Genomic DNA, 17,052 nt, shown 5'->3' with positions numbered 1-17,052 from the left:
TTATGAAAAGGAGATCGAGGCAGCGATGGCACAAAGGCCAAGGCTTGAAAGTAGGGACCTTGATGAAGGACGACTTTGATTCAGAAGCTCTTGGGAATCGACTTCCATGACTGGAGGACAATGCCCTTGCAAGAAGGAGGGTGACTCAGGTTCAGTCAAGTGCGTTCAGAGTTCTGGTCTACGGAAGGTTGAGTTTGCTCGACTTTGCTATATGTTGATCTTAGAAGGCTCTTCAGCCCCTTCTCTCCCTTCCTCCTCCCCTAGATTTCTTTCTTTCACTATTAGAGAGTCTAGGAAACTGGATGGGAGGTGAAGATCCGGAGTCATTTAGTGGCCGGGAAGCTGTGGAAACCAATAACGGGAGTGGAGGTGAACTCGGAGGGTATGGCGGACAGCAAGGGGAAGATACTCATATCAGTAGATGGAGAGGAGCTCGAAGGTTGGGAAGATAGAGATGCCCATACCTTGGCATTAATCATAGGACTACGGCGGACTCTGTTCTTTCTCACATCCAGATGGCCGAGACGTCAGAGGCGTGGGCCATTCTGAAGGATTTGTACGAGACAAACAACACATCCTTGATCTTGCTTCTTTAGCAGCAGCTCTACAACCTGGATATGGATGAGGGAGATTCGGTACATGACTACTTGATGAAGGTCAAAGTGGTGAGGGATCAACTAGCATCAGTTGGTTAAAAGGTGGATTGGTGCCAGTTGGCCTTGATTGTCCTGAGTAGGCTATCATGGAGTTTCAAAAGCTTCGTTACAACTGTTACAACATGACAGAGGACGAAACCCTTAACTTTTGAGGAGTTGGATCCATTACTGGTCCAGGAAGAAGCTAGGGAGAAGCTCTACAACAACGACAAAGATGACAAGGCGTTGCTGGCGAAGGATTATGCTGGCAAACACTGGCAAAGGAAAGGGCAAACCTAACGGTGGCAAGTCCAAGAAGGATGACTGATGATGAGGACACTTCCCAAAAAAGGAAGCAAAAGAAGAAGTGCTTTTATTGTGACACGTCAGGCCATTTTGCGAAGGATTGCAGAAAGAAGAAGGCCGACCTCTTCCCGCTCACATATCACGAGGTGAACCAAGGTTGGCACTTTGCGAGCTCCTTGTGAAGCTTAGTTTTTATAGAGATCATTGCTTGTCGGACTTTTGGTAGAGGCTTCATTGATCCACCAGGGTATGCACGGATCCACCTTTCCCACTCCTTAAGGATATCTATTGGGTAGTTCTACATTTCATCAAGACTTCGCATTAAGAGTGGATAGGTGGAGGGCATACCGAAAGAGGGTTGCATCTGCACCCTATATTATCAAGAGTCAAGTCGGAGGAGCATTTCACTTTCAAATACCTCGTGTACTATGAGATCAGAGGTCGCTATTAGTACCTCTTTAGGGATGGTTTTGAACCCCTGTCTAGTTTTCAGTCCTACTGAGATCATAGTTGCCTTGCGGCTTTCTGACGTAGGGAGCACTTATTTAGAATACGTAAGTTAGATCAAGATGTATCTTTCTATTCCACTTAGAGCATATTCATTGAGTTTTTCTAGCCAGATAGCACCGACCAACAGGGCTTAAGCAGACGATAGATCCAAAGACCAAGAGTGAGAGACATGGTATACTCACTAGTGGGTGGAGGCCTAGATCAGACTAGGGGACCTTCCCTCCATGCTTACTAGATCGGAGGCATGGACGAGAGAAGTGACAGTGTCATTTGTTTATTGCGGGGCCATAGCTAGGAGACGAAACAAATGACACATATCGACAACCGTCAACGCTACATCGTCGGGTTTATGCTGCCGCAACAGCCTTGCACATTGCCGACCCCCTTTTAGGCTGCACATCTCCACCAGCTTCTAGATGGTCACCGTGTAGTGCTGCCAGCCCCTATCCTCTCCATGAGCCTAATTAGAGAGTGCTCTCTATGTATCAACATTGTTTTGATTATGGGATTTTTTGATATTCGTCATGGGTGTTGATGCTCTTTTAGTGGCTCCATCCCTTAGCTCATTGTATTAGGCTCATATAGTCTCATAGACCCTTTGATCTTTCAAAGAATTTCAACAAACTCTCTCTCTCTCTCTCTCTCTCTCTCTCTCTCTCTCTCTCTCTCTCTCTCATTGACACCTGGACTTGTATCTTTGCATTGGCATATTGTGCTCATCCCCCCCATTTTGCATCCGGGGGCGGTTTCCGTGCATCTAGTTTACTCTGTATTTAGGCTCAGATTTGACATTATGTACTTTCACTAGCATTATATTGCGTAGCACTTAGATGATATTCGACGATGCCTCTTCTTTGGGGCACGTTGATTTTGTGCTATCTTGTATGCAGAGTTCTTGATGTCCCATGGGCCCATTTTGGCCTCTAGTGGACAATAATACACTTTCTTTCTTTCTTTCTTTCTTTCCGTACTCTCCTTCTGTGGCTCTCCATCTCTGTCCTCTCTGCCTAAGCAACTCCCTTTGCCTCCTAGATCAAAGTTAAGGAAGCCTCTTTCCAAGAACGAATTCGAGGTGTATACCACTTTGAATCCTCAGAGAATAATAGTTGTTATCTCACTATCCAAGATTGTGAGATTCCTCAACCAGCCTCGTTGTAAACGTAAGATTTTTAGAGTTATCTAACTCGAAGTCAATTGGCAGGGCACTGAATCCATGGAATCTGGGATTCTCATCATCACTTAAGAAAAAACTTCACCTCAAGTTTGAGGTAAAGAATAATATAAAAATTCAGGGAGGATTTTCAGGAAGAAATTAGTTATATACGAAGGGGTTGATCATCCTCAGGCACTGCAAATACCAAAGGCTAATCATGTGAGGCTCTAACCCCTTTACTTCTATCTCAAGCACCACTATTTTAACAGGCCGATACAGTCCATCTCGCTATTTTGTCTAGCATCAATAATAGATCTAGCTTTTTAAAAAGCAAGTCCTAATTTTGCTGAGGGGATATCAAAAACAAATTCCCATAACAGGGAGAGCTTCACTTACAATCTTGGACTCCACAAAATAGGGCGACAGATTGGAAGAGGTTTGAGGGACTACATGTGATTATGGGCTCCCGGATGATCCTGAGTAAGCCCTCAGTCCCTCATCATATTATACCGATGAGATGAGATCAACAATATCATACGGCTGGATCTACTACAGCTTCACACAACACGGACTTGGGGAGGGGACCAAGAGTTCCCCACCAAGATCTAGTTCTATCAAGACCATTTCCTTAGGATCTCAGAGGATGGAGTGATAATTGGAACCTCATATCTGGAGGAGAAAGGTATCTCACACTTGTTGAGGATTGCCATTGTGGCAAATGAGAGTCTCATCCCACTAGTTGGGGATAGAGCAAGGCAAAGCTGCAGGATACCGAGAGAGCAGCAGATATGCAGTCTTTGTACACGTACACTAGGAGAGTTGGAGAGAGAGGAGCACTCTTTATGCGTATGTTCGCCATACTATGAGATTCGAGGATGATACCGTTGTGCATAGTTGCCAGACGTTTGGAAACGTCACGTTGGGAAACGTTTGCAAACGTGTTTTGATTCAAAATTTTCCCCAGGTGCTTGTTTTACAAAAAAATTAATTGCCTAGTATATAAGTACACTTTCCTGGAACCTAAAATGCATGATTTCATGCACTAATGGCACCCAGAACACTGGGGAAAACATTTCAGCAATCGAATATGCTCATACACTTAGAAGTGAGCTCGGGAAGGCATTTTCCAACAAAGCGTGATGGCAACAGCTCCTTTAACTGTTTTGATAAAAAATAGGGCAAAAAATTGAGCTTAGGGCCTTTTGCTCGAAAAACCACTCCCAAAAAACGTGTTTTTAATTTCCAAACGTTTGGCAAAGTCTGAAAACGTTTCAAAAAAAAAAAAACGTGTTTCATTGCAACTATGCCGCTGCGTATATCAGGAGGGACTCGGATTTGGACCACTCTTCGCTTGATGCATTTCTAGGATCAGGTATGTGTCGGTTTCTATCTGATGGAGATGAGATGGCATAGAGAGACTCTTCTGAGAGAGATCAGGTAGCGATGCAGCCGAGAGGCAGGTCACAGCTCTCTATGTCTTTGAGTCAGCCCCAAGACACAACGGAGTTGAGGAGGAGGAGATAGATGAGATGAGGGTAGAGTGGATTAATGGGAGGAGATGGCATGGAGCGGCAGAGCAGAGAGTAGCTAGACTGCACACTATGGAGGTCCAGTCTATCACAGCCTTTCTTAGAAGCAAGTGCTAGAGCCAAGGGGTCACTCTCGATCGGGCATGTTCCATGGATACAAAGGTCTTGGAAACCACGCCGCCTCATCTCCCAATCGACATGACAGGCGCAGCTCCGAGATATCCTCGCATCTCACAAGAGAGCCACCATGGCACCTGGATATGGCTTTTGAGTATCTGAGTCTCCATTTATATTATTGTCATATTTTCTTTGAGTTTTCTTCAGGACTCTGCAACGGTCTTAGCGAACCCCTTGCACCAGCCCATAGGGGCTTGTACGAGTCACTTGTGATTGTACTTTGTCTCATAGGCCCGCGAGGCCTCCTGAAGACGTTAATACATCTTTCTTTCTTTCTTTCAGCAGCCCTCCACCTGTCAGCCCTTTGCCTCAGCCAGTAGTTACCTTGGCTAGCAGTAGTCAATCTAAGCCTAACCCGGAGTTGGGCTAAACCCCCAACCCAACCCGGGGGTTAGGTTAAGGTAGGGGGTTTAACAGAGAGCCAATTATGGACTGGCCTACCCTCTGCTCCAAGTCCCCCTCAACTCCTTTAACCTCCATCAGGGCTCGGTACTCTACAGTTGCAGCCATGACACCCTCTCCATATGCACAGAATTACCAACAAGATGGCTCAAAACGACCCATCCTTGGGCAATAGGATCATATTTTTTATCTGCAGCAGGCAATGAGAGAGCTACGATTGGAATTGGCAGAAGTAAAAGGTTCGACTTCACATTCTGGAAGGGCTTGGTAAGCAGGCAGTAATTGATGGGGCTATGAAATCTTGTAAGGATTCCCCCTCTACCCTGCACAACTCTCTACAATCAAAGATCTTGTTCACATTGAAGTACAAATTGCTAAAAAGGAAGTGATTGTGGAAGTGGACATGAAAGCAAGTATGCTTGATATTCAAGCAGAGATTAAAGAACACGAAGATAGATGTGATAATGCGTTGAAGATTAGAATAGGGAGACTCCTAGGCAGGATGGTGACGACCCCAGGCCAGCTTCTATTATGCACTATAAAGGTCATGCAATCCTTACTCTGAAGTCAAAAGATATGCAGATCAAGCTTATTTGACAATCTTACAAGTTGAAGGGCTCCAAAGTATGGATAGGAGAGGAGGTTACACAAGCTCAACTCAAGAATAAGGCAACTGAATTAGCTAAAGTCAGGGCTGCCAGAAAGGATGGAAAATGGGCAGTTTATCGTGAAGGCGTAGCACTAATCAGAGAGTTTAAATCAAAACCAAAAGACTCTCAGTCTTAAATTGATGTATGGCTGTTTACTCTTTCAGACTATCATGTAGGTACTCTAAATAATGTGGGTTGCTTTTGCACTCCTTGGGAGCTGCCGTGTGGCCTCCCTAAAGCAGTTGTACTAGAGGGTTTCTTGCTTTCCCTTTTGGTCTCCAGTGGACGTTAATAGGCTTTCTTTCTTTCTTTCTTTCTCTCTCTCTCTCTCTCCTCCCCTCCCCCCCAATCAGAGGCAAGATGGTCTTGAGTAGAGAGACTACAAGTTCTTCCTGCATGGATTACCTGTAGCAAGTCTGCAGCAAAATGGTCCTGAGTAGAGAGACTAAGGGTTGTACTTCTTGCAGTGACGATCTGCAGCAAGTCATCGGTCCCATACCATATTTTGCTAGCAGAGTTTGGATCTACTCTGTTATAGCTTGATGTAGCTCTTCATATGGTCATGTACCTCCATATAGTCAAGGACTTCGGCACCATGACATCAAAATGAAGTAGGCTATCTTGGCAAGCCTTGACCTCGCAGAGGAGCTGGGTCACTTGGTTATGCAGATGTTTTGCATGCTTGGGACTCCATATAGACATATTGGCATTGTTTCAGTATAGCTTTGAAGTCCTATAGCTTTGTAGTATTGCCACCATATCATGAGGTGTACGAGGTCATTAGAGAGGACCTCCTACAACCCTACACGTTCAGGGCGTAGCTAGCATTCCATAAGCTTTTGGGAAAACTTAGCTTGTACGGAGATCATTGAATGTAGATCCAAAGTAGGCTTTATCAATTGCTCTGGTTGTCTAGATCCATCTCCCCAGGCATTCTGTACAGGTTGAGCATTCGCATCGCCCTATCGTTGACTTTTTTTCGAGGACAGTAACTTTCGCCAAATCCACTATTGACCGAGATCATCTCTTCTATTTTTCAGTTGGCTTGCGGATTCGGTTTCCCAGACAACATGTAGAGATTTTGATACCTTGGTGGACAATTGACCAATTGGTTATCTTGCAAGGACTCCCCTTGGCCCATGGTTCATATGCTAGGTTAGGTGTGCCTCTCCGCAAAGACATTGCATTGTACTTTTTAACTTGTTCTTCTCATCTTAGACATCAGCCTTTAGTGTGGATGCCTCCTTTAGTAGCTCCATCCCTTAGCTTTAACATAGGATGAGATAGTGTCCTCTACTCCTCAAAGTGCAAAAGTGCGCAATACCACTAGTTTGTGAATATTGTTAGAAAATGACCCAACAGAGGGTACGCACAATGGAAGACTTATAGTAATGCCCAGGAGCTCACACAGTGTGGTGTGGGGTGTGGAATCACAAACTTCTTTACTTAATGTGCATCACATAGATGTGCAGACTCATCAATAGACAATGAACCAGCCAGATATAGAAGACACCAAAACTTATATATTTCCATCCAAAACTATGGACACAATACAAAACAGATAGATCCAGAGTCCCACCAATGGTGTGGTCCTCTGATCTAACCACAAGGTCCTTCTCCTCTCTAGACCCGAGCCTGCGTGCTCCACCTCGAGCGTAAGTAGACTTTCCGTCCAATGTGTTCTTCTCCACCTTACTGCCTGTGAATCAGCCTAGGTGGGCAGCCCCTGCCAAGCTTTTCTGCAGCACACAGGTCCATGTTCCACTGCTCCAACCTGCTTGTGAATGGCTGCTCCAGAAGGTATGATGATCTCAGCACCTTGCTGCCCTAGAAGACAGCCAAGGTCCAGCCTCTCCCTAGAGCTAAGTCTGCAGCACCTGTTGCACTCTCTCACCTCGTGTAGATAGGCCCAGAGAGTAGGCTTCCTGCTGCTCCTTTCTGCCCTGGAACAGCTGGCTGCTGGATGTGAAAATGAGGCAAGTGCCTCTGCTTTTATAGGCCCTAAGGCCTGTCATAAAACCGACCAGTCAGGCTGCCTATGGCCGACCCAAACAGGCTGACCAGCCCTGACCTGGACTGTATATAAACGCCCCTTTGGGGCTCTCTTTTCTAGGGCCTTTGGCCCACACTTCCATGCAAGGGCTGAGCCCTTGGCCAGCCCGAGATAGGGCCTGGTTGGCTGGCTTTGCCCAGCCCAACCAGCCCTCCATATGGGCTGCCATGTGCTGCTCCATCCCCTGTCATGTCAGTGTTTGTTCACCCTGCTCTCCTGACCCGCCTGTACCGCGCCTTTGCTCCAGCCCTCTGGTCATCTGCATCTGCTCCATACCTTGCTTCCAGCCCTCCGTACTGGCCCATACAGTTGTGCTGTCCGCCTGCACGTCTGCTGCAGATACTCGCAGCCCAAAGACCTCGCTCCAGGCTCTCCAGGATGCTCTTGAGCAGTGCTGCCCACATGACAGCCTTGCTGCTGTCCATGTGGCAGCCATCTCTTTCACTCTTGGCTGTGAGGTGCTGCCCATGTGGCAGCCCCCCTCTCTTTCTTCTCTCTTCGGTCTCCCTCCCCCACGCTCTCCTCATTTGGGGGCTTACAGATGGGGAGGTGACCATTCCAACGAATATATATGGGAACCTAGTGGAACAAGATCAGAGAGATAGTTGGACTATAGAGATCAGGCAGAGTGGTAGGCCTATACTGATCGTCTGTCACGTGTGATGATCTCAATGGAGAGACATGACCCACATGCACGTGGCAAGACTCCTATAGATTTCGATCAGTGGCTCACCTCAGTGACATCTTTTCATCATAGTTTACTACGTCCTCCCAGAGACCTCACGTTTTGCTAGGTAGCTTTGAAAGAAGGGTGGGATGTTGCTTTTTTCAGACTTGTACTAGATATAATGGACTTTTCGAGCCACGGGGAAGTTCTCCTTGTTGAGGACTTCATTACTAGGATTGTAGATCAAAACGTATTGATCATTGACTATTAGCATGAGTCTATTTTCTTATTTGGCATTGTTTTGGATGAGGCAGGCATATCGCGAATCCCCGCAGATAGGCGAGCCCCGGTCACCTTATATAGCCACTCTTTCATGGGTATGCTTCGAGAGGAGGGTGAGAATCTGCAAGCATGTATCTAGGTATCTCGGACTTTTTGAGCCACAGGGAAGCTCTCCTTCTTGGGGACTTCAATGCTAGGATTGCAGACCGACATGGTGTCCATCGTGGACTTTTAGCATGACTCTATTCTATTACTTGACATTGATTTGGATGTGGCAAGCATATCCTAAATATCGACAAATAGGCAAGCCCCGGTCGCCTTGTATGGGTATGACTCTATTCTATTACTTGACATTGTTTTAGATGAGGCAGACATATCTTGAATCTTTGTAGATAGGTGAGACTTGGTCACCTCATGTGGGCACTCCATCCTGAATCTGGGTAGGATACATGATAGAATTATCTACAATAATTTGGATAGGTCGCCTTCTTCGGGGGGCCCCGCTTGCTTCCCGCTTGTGCTTTTGGCGCACAGGACTAGCTCAAGAAGCTTGGGAAGGCTTGGGGCTAGACAGACGATTCTCGGGTTGAGTTGGAAGGGCATAGATGGATTTGGGTTTGAATTAGGGTTTTCGCTATCTTTTGTGCATTGGGCTCGAGCCTATATAAGGAGCCTAGGGGTTCAGTTTTTGTTGGTGCAAGTTAGAGCGAGTTCAGTTTTTCCTTGCCGGTATGGATTCTGGATCGTGTTGCGGACGTGCACCTGCTTCCTAGCGTAGTCCAAGACCCATAAGCTGATCCAAGGCCCATGGGGCACCAGCGGACGGTAGGTTGGTTGGGATCTAGTTGGGAGATCGCCAACAGATTTGCTTATGGCTCGAAGTGGATGTCCCAGTTTGTCGAGGCTTGTCCCCCGTGGATGTCATGGTTTGGTGGTGAGCTAGCTTGCACCCATCTTTCTTGGTTCCAGGGTTGTTTTCTTGTGCTTATTTGCAGGTTCGAGATTTTCAGGAGCCTTGGGGTCGTATCTTTGGTATCAGAGCCACTCTTGAAAATCGAGTTTCTGCGGAAGGAATCACAGGCCAGGTTCTGCTCATTGTATGCAAGAAATTCATAATTTTGTTGACCCTTTTGAATTTGCCTATCATGCTCTAGGGAAATTTTCGTTTTTGATGAATTAGTCCAAGATGAACTTGAACAGGGAAGGTGGGAGGGACTTCATCATCCGCTACATTGAAGCTGCTTTTTGAGGTGGAGACTCGAGCACTGTGCTAATGCTTTCCTAATGGAGGGAAGTTTAAGACGATAATGCATATCGTCCACAAAGCGTAGTGTGACCAGAAAGCACGGCACGTGATGAGTGGAATCCATATCGTCCACAATAAATCCATGATACCAAGGTAGCAGGTAGACAAGGTGTGGGCCAAGAAAGATAGGACTCTGCTTCGCTAGGGACAGGGTGGTGCTATGGCACTTCAGCTGGAGGAGAAAGACTCCCGTCTCCTATAGAGTGACATCTTGAATATGGCCATTTGTAAATGCTAAGCTTGTCTGAGCCAACCTTGCCCCTCCTTGACGGTGTAAGACTCATGATCCTACCCACCAGGCCTCTATCATCAAGTGACTAAACCTCAATTTCAACCTGTTGCTTGTCCTGAGGAGAACAAGCACCTTGACATCATTGGGAATCGAGGGTGCTGCCATTTGAGCCCCTCTTGCTAGACCAACCTCACCACCAGTAATCTTTCTTTAAAAAACAAGTGAAGCGGTGCACCATAGAAGGAAGGGAATGGTGTGGAAAAGGAATGAAGTGGGAGTAGGGGGAAAAGGCTCGTAGCTAAAGAGAAGAAGGCATGGGGTAGTTGTTCCAGCTTTGTTGACCTCCTTCTAATGTGGGGTGTTTACTGTGGGGATTTTGAATGTCACCTTTCCGTTGCTTCTCTACTTGGTGAGCATTTTGAGCTCCCAAGTGCTCCCAAGTGCTCCCATGAGCCTAGTGGTGGCCTTTTTTCAGCTCAAGGACTAGGCGTGTGAAGGAGCCTACTCCAGGGGCTGGTGGGGCTGCAATTGAACCAAGAAAAACCTTCCTTCATGCTCGAGAGTACTCCATAAAGCCTCCAAAGGCTAGGCCAAAAGAGCAAATCCTGGTGGGCACTCCAACACAGCCCCAAGCTATTTGGGTTGACACGTGGAAGCTAGTCGTGATCAAGAATAGGCAACAAATAACGGTAGCTACTTGCTTCAAACCAAGTAGACCCAAGCGCCACAATGAAACGAACTCCAAGGGGCTAGAGAATGCGAATAAAGAAGGAGAAGAGCTGCTCCAAAGTACACGAACGAGTATAGCTCCAGAAAACACCACCTCCAATCAGGTCGATGCCAAAGAATCTAGGGAGTAGTCGCGAGTACAAAGGCTCTCCAGCTTGAAACGAACTGCAGAAACTGCCAAAGAGCTGCTCCAAAGTACACGAACGAGTATAGCTCCAATCAGGTCGATGCCAAAGAAACTAGGGAGTAGTCGCGAGTACAAAGGCTCTCCAGCTTGAAACGAACTGTAGAAACCGCCAAAGAGCTGCACCAACAGTTGCAAGGACAGGTCCAACAGTCTAAGTGGATTTTGGGTGAAGCGGGCTTCAGCAAGGAGTCCTAGAAGCAGCGCGACTAGAGGGTGCCTAATGTAAGGCTCCCGGTGGAGTGCGACTCCACAGCTCCAGCGAGTCTAAATGACCAATCAAACTTGAGCAAAATGCTGGCGAAGGTAGATAAAACTCAGGTGGAGGAAGTCCAGGGAAGAGGCGAGAAGGGGGGAAGGGAAGGAAGAGAACACGAGGGGGGGCACATGCATTCTACACATAGGGGGACTGTGTGATGGCTTTTATTCTGGAGATGAATGCTTTTGATCTTATGAAGGAAACAATTTCCAAGATTGGTGGAATTCAGAAGATATACTTTGTGTCATACGAAAGGGAGAACAAGCATGAATAAGTTTTGTAAGCGGAGCAAAAGCCCTAAAACAAATCTATAATCAGCTAAGAAACAAGGGCTCAAGGCACAATGCCTCTCTCTTTATAGACTAGGCTACCAGCCCAAAAGCATGGGATCCAGAAAGTTGGGGTGTGTTTTTTTATAAAGTTGGCTTTTGGGCTTTATATCCCCAATTTCGGCGTTGAATTTCGTTTTTGACTCTAGTGGGACACCACTTTCTTGGTGCTTTTGCTCTTGTGGGATCTGCTTTTTTGGCACTTGTCCCTTAAAATTTGGGCCTTCTTGCACTCTTTTGGGTTTTACACATTCACTAAACAATCTCCCAACATTTGAACCTATTAGAGGTTAGACAAATGCATGCGTTTTGATTCTTGGACAATTCCTAGTCCATTGCAAAGCAAAGAAAAAATAAAACGCTTTCTAGTTAAAGTTAACTATCAAGGAAGCACCCATTCTTGGATTACCCGATTCTACCTGGCCTTATGTTTTAGAGGTCGTTGCGAGTGATTTTGCAATTGGGGCAGCTTATTCCATTCCAAGACGACATACCTGTAGCTTTTGAGAGTAAGAAGCTAGACGACACCTAATATCGTTGGCCCATACTAAAAAAAGAACTCTATGCAGTTGTGTATGCTTTGAAGGTTTGGAGACACTACTTGTATGGTTCTAACTTTCTTTGATTGACAGATCATCAGTTAATCAAGTATGTGTGTGACGGGTCTGAATTGAGGGGAAGAAAGGCTAGATGGGCAGAGTTAATGTAAGATTTTGATTTTGAAATAACTTATCGAAAGGGTTGGATGAATAGTGTGGTGGTTGCCTTAAGTCGAGTGAAGTTTGTAAATGCTATGTCATTTATGAAAATATCCTCAAACCTATTTCAATCCTATCGGCAGAAAGTCTAGGTTGGGAGCTCCATGGTTGATCAGGACATAGGGATTATGCCAGCTACGGTCCAAGCGGCGGGAGGTCAGTGGATGATTAGTAACAGCTTGCTGTTCCGGAATGGAAAGGTATGTGTCTCTGTGAGTGTCATGATGTTCCTAGTGTTGGACATCGAGATATACATCGGACTCTGTCTCTTGTGAAACATACCTTTTATTGGCCTAAGATGTGTGCATTTATTGAAAACTAGGTGATAGGTTGCGGGGTTTGTCAGGTTACTAAGGTAGAACATCTTAGAAGCGTGGGTTTGTTACAACCATTGCAAATCTCGTGTAATAAATGGGAATAAGTCACCAGTTACGGTTAGATTTAAGGGTATTCAAAATGATGCTGGAAAGACATTCTTGCAAGACATGCAAGAAATGTTGCAATTTGCCAATGAGTGTATTAGAAGTGTCCAAGATTGGGACAGATTTTATGCTAATAGACATTGTTCACCTAGAGAGTTCTCGGAAGGAACGATGGTTTATTTGTGTATTCGCAAGGAATCCAAGAGCCTAAGTATTGGTTTGGTTCCGAAATTATCCCCCATATATTGTGGTCTGTTTAAGGTTGTTAAAAGAATTGGATCAGTTGCATATAAACTAGAATTGCCTCCTGATGTTAAAGTACATCCAGTGTTTCATGTTAGTAGACTGAAAGAGTTACTAGGTGTGGATGATTAACTTGTTTCTCCTTAAGAAATATTAGAAGTTACAGATTTGACTTTTATTCCACATGAACCTGAGAGTATTCTTGAATTTCGTGAAAGACAGAGTCGTAATAGAACTATCACGGAATAGAAGATCAAGTGGAAGGATCGTGTTGAGGAGGATGGAACATGGGAGACATTACAGAACCTCCAGCGGTCATTCTCGAGTTTTTTAGCGAATTCAGGAGTGAGTTCTTAGAGGAGGGGAAGTATGTCATGTGCACGGATTGGTATCTGACGTGTACTGGGGTACACAAGACTAGCTCAGGTAGCTTGGGGAGGCTTAGGGCTAGGCAGGCTTGATTCTCGGGTTGAGTGGCAAGGGTATGAACGAGTTGTTAGTAAGAGACTTAAAGTATAGACCCAAAGACTCTGTCTTAAATTTGGGTAAATAAATGCAGTTTATCGTCACATTAGATCATATCTAGCTGATAATAATCTTGGAGATGGTCTATGCATGCCCAAAAGATGCCCTTGTGCACTCCCTTTACTCTCTGGTACTCGGAAGTAGTAGCTATTCTTTTTTTGGTTGTACTTTGTCTCATAGGCTCGTGAGGGCTTCTGAAGACATTGGTAAGAACCAGTTATAGGTCTTCGCTATTTTTGGCGCATGGGGCCCGAGTCTATATAAGGATTGAGAGGTTCAGTTCTCATGGAGCTGAAGGGAGCAAGTCTCGTTCCAAGGTGCTAGGTTTGATCTTGGATTGAGTCGCAGACGCGTGCCTGCATCATAGCGTAGCCCAAGGCCCTGCAATAGATCCCTGGCTTCACGGTGCCACCTGGTGGTATGGGACGCCAGGTTGGTTAAGATCTGGTTGGGAGTTCGTGCCAATAGGTTAGCCTGTGGCTCGGAGGGGACATCTCTTGATTCGGGATCGCATCCCATAGATTTTATGGTTGGGTGGTGAGCAGCCTGCTCAGATTCCTCACGTTTGGTGTGTTCTTGTGTTTGCTTTCAGAGCAATGGTTTCAGGAGTGTTGGGGACGTGTCAATATGCGTGTGTTTTAAAAGGGGGTCGAGATTGAAGAGTCTTTGGGGGGAATTTCATTGGTTTCAAGCATTATAGGTGTTTGAATGTGCAGGATAGTGATTCTCGTTCACGTTTGCTATAAGAACAACACTGATCAATATATTTGGCATGCAAAGGGTTTCAGAAGGATAATGGTGCTTGGGAGGATGGAGATTTTGTGCTAGCTTTGTTGAAGAAATCTCTTGAGTTAGTACAAATAGCTTTGTTGAAGAAATTTGTTACTTTTCTCACATGGTTTATCAATGTGAAACTATAGGTTTTCGATAGGAGAACACAAAGGTTGGAGGAGGAATTGATAGATAACAAAATTGTGCTGGGCATGCGAGCCATTTATCAATCTCGACTAGGTCTTACGTTAATTGACAAAGGTAAAATGATGCAATTTACTAAATTTTTTGTGTATGCAAAGTTTGAGTTTCATTTTTACCATATTTTAATGTAGAGTTTCGTTAAATCATACAAACGGTTGGGATAGTGGCATTGGTTGTAATCATTTCGTTATATTGATGTGCCAAACACAATGTTGCTCTGGTCATGAGAGGATTGAAACTTTTGTAACGAGTGTTCAGGGCCCTGTAGCTCTATGCCAAGGTGTTCGGTCCTATAGGTCTATGCGAGCATGTGATTGTGATGTGCACGTAGATGATGGGCTAGAGTGCTATGCATGGGAACATGGTTTAGTAAGATTGCTTTTTCACTTTTCTTGGCACTTGTGCGCATTTCTTGGCTTTTCTTGGCGAGCACTCTTCCCGGAGTCTATAAAGGGAGGGGCAAGGCCATAGTTGCATACACTAGCCAGAGTGAGTGAGCAGAGCTAGGAGGTACACTAGGCGGTATGGGACGGCAAGGGTGAGGTTAAGCCTGCAGAGCTGGCACTCTAGCCTAGGTGGGGCTGATCGAGTTTGGATCAGCATGGTTGGGTGTCAAGTTTGCTTGCACATGATTCTGGTGTTGTAGACCATGGTTCCGCGAGAGTTAGATCATGTGAGGGCGTGACAGATGGTATCAGAGCTGCCCTATCGTGAATGATCTTGATCGTGGTTGAAGTGATGCGAGGTATGCTGGAGTGGTGAATTCCAGGTATGGATCCAATTCGCAGTTTGTTGAAGATTTTGGAGTAGTTTGTGATTTCATCAGCTAGTGATGTGAATTCACCATGATTGGAGAGAGAGGATCTTGATTGTAGTGCAAGAACACCTTGTGGTGAGAAAGGTTGAACCAGAGAGAGGAATTCTCTAGGAATCTGGGGAAAGAAGAGCAGTAGCGTGTAGTCGTTGAGAAATCTGATTAGGGATTAGCAGGAAAGAAGGCGAGTTTGTCCTGGGAAGATGAATCCTAGATGCTAATTTTTTTCTGGATTCTTACAGTTCGAGGGAAAGGTGAAGATGATATCCAACCAAACATTAAGTGGTTGCAAGTTGCTCCCCTTTTCACAAGGCTGCACCTCGCAACCCATATGTGTTACTTGCCATTGTCTTGAAGACATTGCGTTAGGATGGGTGAAGTGATGGCAGTGTGTCTCGAGGACGTGAAATTATGGGACTTTTGATTTGCGACTACCGTAATTTGTGCAACGGCCTTGAGTCTCTGGGGTGCGAGGGTCCGGCCATGGGGCGGGACTTGGGGAATTAAAATTTCCTAGTGGGCCCTTGGGAAATGGGAATGTGCGCCGAGTAACTAGGCAATTAATTTCTAGGGCCAACGTGTGCAACAGGGGGACAAAAAGAATGGTGCAATTCAAAATTGCTAATTTTAGCATAGGACTCCAAAAAGAGCAGAGAGCCGTGGCAGAATGCCAAAATCAGTTTTAGAGGAGCCAGATCGTCAATTGTGAGCTGCCAGAGCCTGCCACGTGCTGCCAGAGCTAAATCGTCATCTTCCAGGAGCTTCTAGACCTTGCCAGGGAAAATCGCCATCAACCAGGGCCTCCCAGAAGAAATTGCACCTGATCTAGGAGCTTCTTGCAAATTCCGATTTCAGCTAAGGTGTCTTCTTCAGATTGCGAGTTCATCTCCAGGTCTTTCGAGCTGTGCTAGGTGGCTGGGACCTGTTCCAAGGCTGTTCCAGGTGTTTCCAGGCTCTGCATGAGATTTTGAGCTGATTTCTGGAGCTTTTTGGGTGTTGCTGCTGATTTTGGTAACTTTCCAGGCGTGGGTGTTCTCTTCTAAGCTGCTTTTGCGACTGTGCTAGGGCAGAATCAGCTTTTCTCTGCAGGATGTAGGGTTTTCTAGCCTCGGTGACCTATCTTTTGAGGATATTGCGTAGAAAAAGGCTTGCTTTTTGCTTGCTTTCGCCATTCCCTGATTGGTTGCTGGTTAGCTATTGCGTTTGGGTTTCTTTCCTCGCTAAGAAAGGTTGATTTATGCTGTTGGGCAGTGGCTAGAGAGGCTATAGATTGAGGCGACCTGTTTGGAAGTGCTTTGTTGATTGATTGCATCAGAGTTTGGCTGTTGAGGGTTTGTCTTGTAGTTGTTCAGCCGTGCCTGGCTGGTTGGGCACTTGGTTGTGCAATTGCAGGTGTGGCGCCAACGTTTGTGGCCAACTAGAGTCCTTGTATCTGAGTAGGAGTGCTCTAGCTCGCTTGTGATTTAATCTGTGGTGCATAATTATTTATCAATTTACTGTGTATGCTGTAATTAAGTGGATCCTACCACCCTTTACGTTGTTGAGGCTGGTTTCAGTGGTTCCATGGCCGGGATCCACCTAACTTCTTCAAGAGGAGAGCCTGTGGTTGGCTTGGTGCAAGTCCAGCAGAGTATGTGAAGAAGACATCATACTATTCAATAAATATGTCTCATTGTGAGAGATCGCTGAATTTTACTAGAGAGGAAGAGGAAGAGCGGATGTCTCAGTTTCATGATGGTGATCAAGGTGCACGAGAGGAGTCCCAGCATGTTGCTAAGCATCAGGATGATCGAACTGATGAGGAGGATGTGGTTTTGTTCAAGGCACAGAGTGCTTTCACGCAGTCCATACAGGATCCACGCTTCTAGAAGATGCTGAATTCTGATTTGCAGCCGAAGAAAAGGATGCCTGA

At 45.7% G+C, this 17,052-nt stretch overlaps 1 protein-coding gene across 3 annotated transcripts in view; it reads left to right on the top strand.

Annotated features, from left to right (window-relative positions):
• Positions 1-17,052, top strand: part of LOC147892265 (phosphatidylserine decarboxylase proenzyme 3-like) — a 176,740-nt gene that overhangs the window by 32,428 nt on the left and 127,260 nt on the right. For all 3 annotated transcript variants that reach the window (XM_087388300.1, XM_087388299.1, XM_087388301.1), the window contains exon 12: positions 14,272-14,383. In XM_087388300.1, the coding sequence (XP_087244426.1) occupies positions 14,272-14,383 (112 nt within the window). The remainder of the gene's footprint in view (positions 1-14,271; positions 14,384-17,052) is intronic.

The sequence above is a fragment of the Dipteris shenzhenensis genome, chromosome 17 (genome assembly GCF_047967505.1).
Source record: "Dipteris shenzhenensis isolate YYH24624 ecotype China chromosome 17, Dip_SZ_1.0, whole genome shotgun sequence".
NCBI lineage: Eukaryota > Viridiplantae > Streptophyta > Polypodiopsida > Gleicheniales > Dipteridaceae > Dipteris > Dipteris shenzhenensis.
This window is presented reverse-complemented; position numbering and strand designations above follow the sequence as displayed.